The following is an 11807-nucleotide window of genomic DNA, read 5'->3' on the forward strand; positions in this document are numbered from 1 at the left end:
TTTAATTTTTATATGTAATTATTTAATATTTTGTAATATTTGATACAATTTAAATATAATCCTTCGAATTATTAATATTTTGTAGTAATAATAATAATAACAACAACAACAAAATAATCAATATATATCAACAATAATCATAATAACAATACTAATAATAAACAAAAACAGTAATAATAATAATAACAATAATAATAATAATAATATTCATTTTAACAATAATAATAATATTTATAACAATAACAGTAGTAATAATAATAATAATAATAATAATAATAATAATAATAATAATAATAATAATAATAATAATAATATTAATAAAAATAATAATAATACTAATAATTATAATACTAATAATAATAATAAAATTAATAATAATAATAATAATAATAATAGTAATAATAATAATGACAACGGTAATAAAATGTCGTACCATAGCCGTATTTTTTATCCACTGCAGCACGCAAAAACATCTGAAAAGTTAACTTGTTGGGTCTTGTCATCCACTTGGCGACGAGAGAGCTACCAAGATTTCAGTCGCTGAACTGTAAAGTCAAACAGATTAGTCATATCGATACAGGCAGCGACCACTTAGCGACCAAATACGCCGTCGCTATATCACGTAAAAAATTGTGACACATTTAAAATCTGAAAAGTTAAATTGTTGGGTCTTGTCATCCCTTTGGCGACGAGAGAGCTACCACTATTTCGGTCGCCCTTTTCAGAAGTCCATATATATCAAGCCCTATATACTTCCTCTTTTCCTACCCATGCATTTTCATACTTAGCTTCCGTTTCCTCATTTCCTTATTCTCTTTTCCTCCATTGATCTTATTCTCTTTTGCTCATCACTTTGTGATTTCTATTTATCTTCTTGAAAATTCATATTCTTATTAAAATGAGCAACGACCTTAATAATTGGGCTAGCAACTATTTAATGAATAATTTGTCGAGTAGCAACGACGACAATAACGAAGACAACAGTAACCGAGATCCCGGGAGTAATGAAAATACTTCAAGTGATTCAGTCCAAAATATGGATTAGGACGATGGAGACGATCCTCGTCCGAATCTTCCATGGCTACCAGTCATAAACAAGTAAATCTTTTAATTATGTTATTATCATTAATATTTTTTCAATATTAAAATATCAATGTTTACTAATTTTTTAAATTATTGTAAGATTTAATCCGATATCTGAAAATACAATCGCATCCAAAATAAGGGCTACCTTCAATCATAGGCAAGATGTCGAAGGTAGTACTTAGAAGGGTGTGACAAAACACACCAAAGATTTTTATTTTAGTGAGTTTAAGGTAAAATTATTACTTTGTTGTTTATTTTTAGACTTTGTTATGTATAAATTATTTTAAGTAATTTATTTGATGGAATATTTATTTATTTAGAAACAATACAAATGGGACCCTCATCTCGAACATTTTGTTCGAAGGTCGTGGGAAGAAAAAGCGGCAAAGCGCTATTCGGATATGCTTTTCAAATGGCGTCGGACGTTGAAAAGCAAGCCCGAATTTAAACCTCCTTCCATCGATAATGAGACCTGGGCACGATGGAAGGCGGATTGGGAACACCCAGATAATAAAGCTTTTTCGGCTAGAAATTCCTCCAACCGACGTGGAGGAAAAGACAGAGCTGAAGCCACCCATATAGGTGGCTCAATCCCGCACGCCAGAACAATGCGGGATTTGGTAAGTATTTTGTCAAATAAGTATTATTATATTGAATTTTTTTATTATCTTTTCTTAGTTTTAAGTCGTTTTTTTTAATTATTTCAGGAACAATCACAAGGTCAAAGACCCACGGCCTACGAAATATTTACACGAACGCATGGGGTCTTTGACAATGACACATGAAATTGTTTCCAATGGACAAATAGCAAGTCACAAAAAGTTAATGTAATAATTATTAAACTTGCTTATTTATTTATTTTTAGTATCAATTAATATTTACAATAATTGTAATTGATTTATTTTTTTATTGAAGGATGAATATCGTTCTTTGATGGAGGAGCATCCAACTCGCGACCCAAGTAAAGTTTGGTTGGATGCAATAAAAAACGTAGAAAGCGGGTCAAATAAAAAATACAAAAAAAGCAAAGAGGTTTTTGGGGTTGGGTCCGCCTCTCAGATTATTTATCCTCCCGAGCCGATGGATATTCCGTCTTCTTAGTCTGCACAACCTGATTATGACGCCATTATACAACAAAAGTTTGCGGACTTAGAAGCCCGGCAAATGGAGTTCAATAATCAATTATGGGAAGCGATTCGAAGAGGAAATGCTCAGACAGCCTATGAGTATCATCAAAGGATGACTGAACAACTAGCATGAGAACGAGAACAATTTATTAAATTCCTTGAATCGTATTTCAATTTAAATCTACCACCTCCTCAATGAATGATTAAAATTATTTGTAATTTTTGTGACTTTGTAAATAAACTTTAGATTTATACATAATATTTTCAGTTTTTTAATTTTAATATATTTGTTTTATGTGTTTATATTTATATTTTATAATTATAATTAATATAAAATATATAAAAATATAAAATATATATAATTTATATAAACATAAAACATAAAATATAAAATATATATAACTAATATATATAAAAATATAAAATATAAATATATTATATATAAAATATCAGTAAATGTCGCCATCATGTCATCTCCTTGGGCGACAGCTTGGCTATGAAATGGACTTGATCGCCAGTCATGTCTACGGGCGACGGCAAGGTGGTCGCCAGTTTGTCGCCAGTCATGTCCATGTCAGAGCTTCAATGGCGACAACAATCTTCGTCGCCCTTTGGTCGCCAGCTTATTACCTTTTGGGCGATGGACAATGTCGTCGCCCGCTTATCGCCGTTTGAAAATGGCGAGGAAAGGGCGTCCATCTGGGGATTAGCGACGAATAGATTAGCGACCACCACATAAGCCGTCGCCCTCCCGTCGCCAACCCTTCTTTTTGACCATTTAGCTATCAAATGGCGACGAAACGATCTGTCGCCAATTTGATAGTTTTTTGTAGTGTTTATTCGTTTCAAAATACTACAATTAAGGTTGTCAGAATCGAGATTTTACCTAAGATCGTTGAGTGGGTAGAATCTAAATCGGTAGAATCGGATCGTAAGATCATGTGAACCTTACAAATACGTATTAGTGTGCTTTATATAATTTATTATCAATTATATTTGTGCTTTTTAAAGTTTTAAGGTGTAAATAAAAGCTTATTTGACTTCATCTATTAAGTTTTGAAATAGAATACTTTTAATAATTATTTCCAAACTATGAATCACCACATTTTAATTTACATGAACCCACAAAGTTTAAAATCACGTAATGTTCAAAAATATAACAAAATTTTAAATCAAACAATTAAATACACATCATACTTAATATATAATTTTTTTAAAAAAATGTAAATGAGTCCATGGTCAGATCTAGGTTTCAAATGTGTAGAATCGGACCTAGACCCCGACCCTAAGGTCATGGACCCGGATCCGACCAAAATATATCGGGTCAAAAAATACATGGACCTAGACCCTTAAAATTAGGATCGGGTCGGGTATTGCCCATTTCTACTTGCAAGTCAATTTTAATCTGTTCCTCCCATGTTTTTCTTGGTCTTCCACGACTTCTCTTACGCTTCACTATGATGCTTTCGATCCTTTTCACTGGGGCGTTATAAGTTTTCCTCTGCACATATCAAAACCATCTCAACCTATTCTTACATATCTTTGCAGAGAGAAATGTAACCTCTAATTTCTCCATAAACTTGAAGTCCTTATATGATAATTTTATGTGAGAGTTTTTTTAAACAATATAGAAGTATATAGTAAAAGAGAACTTAAATGCCTAACAAAACAAATTATTACCAATTATAGTTTTTTTTATTACTTACTCTCATTAAATTCTTTATTCTTTATATTCATAGGATAATGTTTTGCATAAGTAGTTTACATATTTAAACATACTTCAATTAACTACATGATAATTACATTAATAATTATGATGATGTTTCTCTAATTATGATTATACGTGTTTAGCCTCCTTAATAACAAAGCAAAGCCTTGTTGATTCTAAGTAATACCACTAGATTTTTTTGGTAATGCATGCAAGCAATAATGAGAATTGCAAAGGCAGTCTCATTTACTAACCTCCCTCTTTTCAACTTTTTTGTTTTGCTAAATTCACTTAATTCTTCTATTGAAAATAATTTTTTTTTACTAACTTAACTTAATTAAGTGTATTGAACTAATTTATTAATCCCAAATATTATCAAAAAGAAATTATTAATCCCAAATAGTTTATAAACAATAATTTTAACCATAATCACAATAATATTTATCAACAAGTGATAATTACAACCATATTTCATATTTAATAATCACAATAGTTTACTTATTAACAAATGATAATCGCAATTATATTCCATTGTTCATTATTCATAATCTTTACTATAATGTATCAATCACGATAAAAAAAATCACAATTAATTATATTTCTTTCATCATATATATTTATTGGTCATGATCATGATTCAATGTTTATTAATTAAAATCATATTCATAATCAGATATTTATTAACTATAAATCATGATCATAGTCACAATAATAAATTATAATAATCATAATTATATTTGTAATTTAGTACTTAACTAGCTAGTTATAAATTCATAAATTAAGATACAATTTTATGAATTTATTCACCTTAACCAATCCAATGTTTTTATCATTTTAGATCAAATATAACTCTCTACGTTTTCATTTTTATTTTGAGCAAAATTTTATTTATTGTTCCCATTTTCTTTTCTATTTTCATCTCTAATTTTTTTGGTCATATTTAACACTTATTTTTTTAGATATGTAAGACACTCACACAATCGTTCTCACTCTTTTATTTAATTTAATTTGATTTTATTTATGGACCCCTCTAAGTTTCCCACTTACAATTGAACTGATATATAAAAATTTATCCATTTTCTACCTTATATATCATTGCTCTAATTACATAGATTTTATCTTTTTTAATTCTCATGAATATCAAATAGAATATATATATATATATATATATATATATATATATATATATATATATATATATATATATATATATATATATATATATATATATATATATATACATACATATATATATATATATATATATATATATATATATATATACATACATACATATATATATATATATATATATATATATATATATATATATATATATATATATATATATATATACATATATATATATATATATATATATATATATATATATATATATATATATATATATAACCTATTTATTTTACTTTATTTCTCTAACTTTATGACCTCATCAAATGAATTTAGTGACAGAAGCAACATTAAAATGGATGCCGAATACTCTATGTAATTTTGTAAATCAACAATAATCATATAGAATTTTGTATGAATTGTGTTTGAAGGGATAATGTTGCAAATTTGAAGAAACCGTCAGAAATGAAAATAATTCAATCAAAAATAATTTTAAGTTAATGGTTGAAGTCTTATAATGGGGGTGTTTGGCAAATTAGTTTATTGAGCAATTATAACTTATTTTGATATAAATAGAGGGTCGGATGGTCAAACCAGCTAATTCTAGTGTTTGGTGAATTAATTGATTGAAACAACTTATTGATATAAATAAGCTGTTTTTAAACAAGTTGCTTCTAACAGCGGGTTCAAAATCAGCTGGTCAAATCAGGCACTATAATCAGCTATCAGCCGTTTGCGAAACACCCACAATATCTTATATATACTTTAAGATCATGCTTAAGAAAAATTGAAACTAACGATTAAAACCCTAAGAATTAAGATATATAATCTCAACTTATATTTCTATGTAACGTTTATTTTGCATGTTTTAAATGAAAAAATACTTACATTATTATAATTTTAAAAATGTAAAATGAGTGGAACTCATAAGTAATGATAATTATAATATGTCATCAAAATATCAAACAGGATTTAAGAGGTTATGTCACATCAAATTGTACATTTTTATTATTGAAGCAAAATACTAATACTATTTATAGTAAGAGTATATCCTGGAGAATATGAAATGTATGTGTGGCAAGGGAACAAAACAGGTTGGGAAGGATTAAGACACTTAAGATTTGAACTTTGATTAGTTAATAATTACTTCATTTTCTCATAAAATTGACTTTGGAACCACCAATTGTTTTTACTTTCCGTTTGGGGTTGCTACTAAACACTAATTGTACCAATGATTTATAGAGTTAATTTTCATAACATATACGATTTATGTCATTCTATGTAATAAAACTTTAAGTAAAAAATTAGTTTTTTTTTTTTTTCACATTTTTTCATTATCATTTAATACCATATTTTCAAATGTGAATGATGCATTTAAATGAATTTCATGAAGAGATTGAGATAATTAAAGAAAATAACCATGACTATTAAACTTGTTAATATATTTTCTACTAAAATAACACTAATTTTTATTATCATTACAATCATTAGATGCCGATTATTAAATAGAATGTTAATACGCGATAAGGAAATATAGAACACAAAGCTTTAACGGCCCATTTGGTTAATGGTAATGAAGTAATGGGAATAAAATGTTGTAATGACAATAGTAATGAAGGAATGGATATGAGAATTGGTAATGAAGATAATATTCCATTGATTGCATTTGGTTCTTAGTAATAAAAAATGGTAATGACTCTTAGTTTCATTATTGTATATTTGTATCTAAAAGCATTATTGTATCTAAATTATTCTATCTAATGATTCTTTTTTTAATAATAATATTTTTTTGGATAATTACATACATTACCTTTTTTTCTTCAGCTCGAAACAACATTACCTTATTTTATTGCCACAGTAATACTTCATTACCATTATAGCCTTATACCAGGTTGTTTGATGGTAATAAAAATGGCCCTTTTTGGTAATTTCATTACTTTATTTTATTACCATCCATTACCATTGAAGGCATCCAAACAACCAAATTTTTTATTACTTAATTTTATTACCATTACCGCCCTCTAATACCATGTACCAAACGGGCCGTAATTACTATACTCTTAGTAGTTAGCTTTGAGCAACATGTGGTAATATTGTTATGTATTTCTCCATTGTACTCCTGATATTGCTCCTTAGGATATAGTATAAGGATTAAAGGAAGTGGATAAATGTGAATGCTGGTGGAGTATTATATGTAAAGACTATGTTTAGTAGTGTAATTATATGTTTTTTCTAAGAAAGAGATATAAAATAAATGAATTAGATTTTTATGGGATATTGTAGGTGGGTCATGTCTAAAAATATTAATGAGAAAAATTCAACACAATTAATTTAAAAAATATATGGTGTAAAATTAGAGGGACAAAGGGAGTTGTTAAATTAGGCTGGACTTATTGTGAATGCCAGCATATTAACGGGGGACACAAGTGCACACACTTCATAAGCCAAGGAGATATATACCATCCCAAAACCATATGGCAATGGGAAGAAGGTTTCTAATAGCTTATAAAGCGTGCACACCATTTTCAATTTATCGATGTGGGACAACTCATCCCAACACCCCCCTCACTTGCGAATCTCCGTCAAGTTCGCATGTGGGAGTAATCAATTAGGGTAGGAACGCCATTCTTTTTTTTGAACCTACCATTTTTAAATTATTGATCGAACCATCGGCTCGGATACCATGTTAAATTAGGCTGGACTTATTGTGAATGCCAACATATTAACGGGGGGACAAAAGTGCACACACTTCATAAGCCAAGAAGATATATACCATCCCAAAACCATATGGCAATGGGAAGAAGGTCTCTAATAACTTATAAAGCGTGCACACCATTTTCAATTTATCGATGTGGGACAACTCATCCCAACACCCCCCCCTCACATGCGAATCCCCGTCAAGTTCGCATGTGGGAGTAATCAATTACGGTAGGAACGCCATTCTTTTCGAACCTACCATTTTCTTTTTTTAAATTATTGATCGAACCATCGGCTCTGATACCATGTTAAATTAGGCTGAACTTATTGTGAATGACAGCATATTAATGGGGGACACAAGTGCACACACTTTATAAGCCAAGGAGATATATACCATCCCAAAACCATATGGCAATGGGAAGAAGGTTTCTAATAGCTTATAAAGCGTGCACACCATTTTTAATTTATCGATGTGGGATAACTCATCCAAACACCCCCTCACATGCGAACCCCCGTCAAGTTCGCATGTGGGAGTAATCAATTAGGGTAGGAACACCATTCTTTTTTTCGAACCTACCATTTTTTATTTAAATTATTGATCGAACCATCGGCTCTGATGCCATGTTAAATTAGGCTGGACTTATTGTGAATGCCAGCATATTAACGGGGGGACACAAGTGCACACACTTTATAAGCCAAAGAGATATATACCATCCCAAAACCGTATGGCAATGGGAAGAAGGTCTCTAATAGCTTATAAAGCGTGCACACCATTTTCAATTTATCGATGTGGGACAACTCATCCCAACAGGAGTACTAGATATGTCGAAACGGTTAGTTGAATGAATTTTGTGTCAGATTACTTTTAATCCGATCATTTTCAGGTCAGATCATGTCGAATTTTGGCCTGAGTTTGAGTCTTTTTTAAATAATTATTTTACTTTTGAAAAAGTTTATATACAAGAGTATAGTATTTCTTAAAAAATTTCCTTATAAAAACAATAATAATATCGATGTTAAAGCTACAAATGTTCACTCAAAATACAAAATAGATTACATATGCTTTAAGTCCCGACTAAAATTAAATGACGTGGAATTGAAATTGTTGATAAAAAAAAGGAAATGGTAAGGTTCAAATTATAGTCGAATTTAACTCAAATGACTTTTTCAGCTGGCTGAAAAGTCACTTACTAAACAGTTAAATTGACTTTTACTAACAAGGCAAAAGACAAAAATAATCAAAATTTCAACCTAAAAATCCTTGATCAAACAAAATCCTTATATGACCTTATTATAAAAAGATCTCATATCAAATCAAGTGATCAAATTTATACAGACTTTTTAACTATCTTGCCAACAAACTATATATGTGTTGAGCTTGAGACTTAAGTTTTTTGTCCATTTTTTCCTATGTGTGCTTGTTTGGCGGTTGAAGCTTGTGGCCTAAAATTATTTATATTAATATTATAAAATTTTGTTAGAAAATAAATGATTCATTTTTGAAATGATAGAAAACACGAGAAGAAAAGTAATGAGCAAAATTGAATTAAGGACATGTTTGGTTGGCTCTTTTTTAATGGTATGGAATGGTATCACAACCATTCCAATGTTTGGTTAGGCCATTTTACATTGGGATGTCATACCCTCTGGATTCTCTTCCCATTCCAATCCTCTAGAATCCCATACCCTCCTACCCCCAAGTTTCAAACTCCATTCCATCCCATATTCAAACCCTAATTTCAGAAAAGTGATGAGAGAGAAAAAAATAGCAGCCACCTTCCTCCTCCAACAATAGTGAAAGTTGAACGGACTCCAACTTCACCGGCTGACTTCCTCCCAGGCGGCGGCTTTCTTCTCCGGTACGGCTATCATCTCCGGCACTTTGTCAAACGACCATCAGGTTTTTTTTTTCAATTTTCGTCCAATATAATTGTTGATTTATCAATTTTTTTATCTTTTGATTGCTTTGTAAATTGTTATATATGTCGATATATATGTTTTTTTGATTTTTAACAAGATCTCATAGAGATTGCTGTAGATATATGTCGATATATAGGCTTGTTTTTTTTTTTTTTTTTTTTGCTTTTTTTTAATTACACGATAATATGTGTGTTCATGAGTTGGTGGAGACAATTGGGTTACGGACGCTAACGAGCATATGGGTTTCGATTGCTGTTGGATATATATGATTGCTAGATTGTTATTTTTCAAGAATAATTTTACTGTATATATGGCATTATAGATAAGATATTGGAAGCAAAATGATAGAATATATATATGGTAATATATAATTTTTTTTCTATTTATTAATATGATGATGCATGTATACATTCACAGAAATGATTCCATCTCAATTAGCCATAGTAAGAAGAAAGAAGAAGAGACAAATTGAATTACTACTACTTTTCATGGTTGTTAACAATGTCGTCACAATCATGTACTTGGTGATGTGTATGATGGGTGTAATTGTTTATGAAATTGAACGACCACGTTATAGCAAAAGTGAGAAGAAACACCTTAGACAAAAGCACTTGGATGCACTAATCAAGGATAGTGATATAGTTTGCAAAAGTGAACTTCGTGTGAATAGAAGAACCTTTTTATGTCCTTTGTGAGATGGTCAGAGATGTCGGTGGTTTAAATGGCACTCGAAATATGTCTTTGGAGGAAATTGTAGCTATGTTCTTGTACACTTTGGCACATCATTTGAAAAATAGGACAATTAGAAGTCATTTCTTTCGAAGTGGAGAAAGTGTTAGTAGAAACTTCCACCGATGTCTTCTTGCCGTCTTAAAACTACATACTCACTTGCTAAAAAAGCCGACACCTATAACAGAAGATTGTGAAGTGGATAGATGGAAATGTTTTAAGATAATAACATAATTTCATCTATATTATTTAAAAATCTATCCACTTTGTTTATTGTAAAACTTATCCCTCTTAACTTTTTTTGTAGAATTGTTTAGGAGCCTTAGATGGCACTCATATTAGTGTTCATGTGCCAAGTGAGGATAGAGCAAGATATCGGACAAGGAAAGGTTCTATTGCTATGAATGTGTTAGGTGTATGTAACCCTAACTTCTTTTAACAATATGTCTTCTAGCTTTTCAAATCATATGAATGAGATGAACAAGCACATGTCTACCATTGCAAGTGCCTTCTCTACTACACAACTACATGAGCAAGCTATCATGGCTCGTGAAGAAGTTGAGGAAAATCAAAAAAAAAAATTGGTTAGTGAATTGCTTCGCATAGAAGGATTGACAAGATTTGAAGTAATGGAAGCTTCCAAGAGGTTGGCCTCCAATCCAAGTGAACTCTCACTCTTTTACCAATGCCCGGATGATAAGTAGAAGAAAGAGTTTATAATCAACCTCATTCATCCTAACTTGGGCAAGTGATGTAATGAAAATGCTTAACTTATAAATTATCTAGACTTTGTGTTTGGTTGTCAAAAACATATATTGAAATCTTTTTGTGTGGAGATGTATTGACACCATTTTGAGTGAAAATGTATTGAACTAGTACTTTTTAATTAGTGGTAATTATCTATTTGCAACATAATATGTGTGTATGTATTTGTGTGTTTGATAAATGTATGTATGTATCTATATATATATATATATATATATATATATATATATATATATATATATATATATATATATATATATATATATATATAAACTGGACAGAGAATTCATTCCATAATTGAACCAAACAGTGTGAATGGATTGAATATCTATTACAGTATTGAACCAAACAGTTTTAGTCTGGTATGGGGTTCTGAATCCATACCATCCTGGTATGGGGTTCCATACCATTCCAATCCTGCTCACTGAACCAAACGGACCCTAATAAGAGATAAGTTAGGAAGAACAAAACCAAATGAGAGAATGAGTGATTCTCTTACAAAAGTTTTTAATGAATTAATGTGATTTATAATTCACCATAAATAGACAAAATAAATATCAATAAACTAAAGTAAATAAAATAAAAAAACATAAGTTAATTCTAAAAGGCCTAACTATTAAATTCTTCCATATAAGGGTGATTTG

The 11807-nt window shown here is 29.9% G+C and overlaps 1 protein-coding gene across 1 annotated transcript; it reads left to right on the forward strand.

Annotated features, from left to right (window-relative positions):
* Positions 1-10365: 10365 nt before the first annotated feature.
* On the forward strand, positions 10366-11591 carry LOC130818632 (uncharacterized). Its single transcript, XM_057684794.1, has 4 exons — positions 10366-10596; positions 10706-10806; positions 10853-11044; positions 11501-11591. Exons 1-4 carry the CDS (start codon positions 10366-10368, stop codon positions 11589-11591), a joined length of 615 nt encoding a protein of 204 aa, XP_057540777.1.
* Positions 11592-11807: the final 216 nt, after the last annotated feature.

This window comes from Amaranthus tricolor, chromosome 7, assembly GCF_026212465.1.
Source record: "Amaranthus tricolor cultivar Red isolate AtriRed21 chromosome 7, ASM2621246v1, whole genome shotgun sequence".
NCBI classification, from domain to species: Eukaryota; Viridiplantae; Streptophyta; class Magnoliopsida; order Caryophyllales; family Amaranthaceae; genus Amaranthus; species Amaranthus tricolor.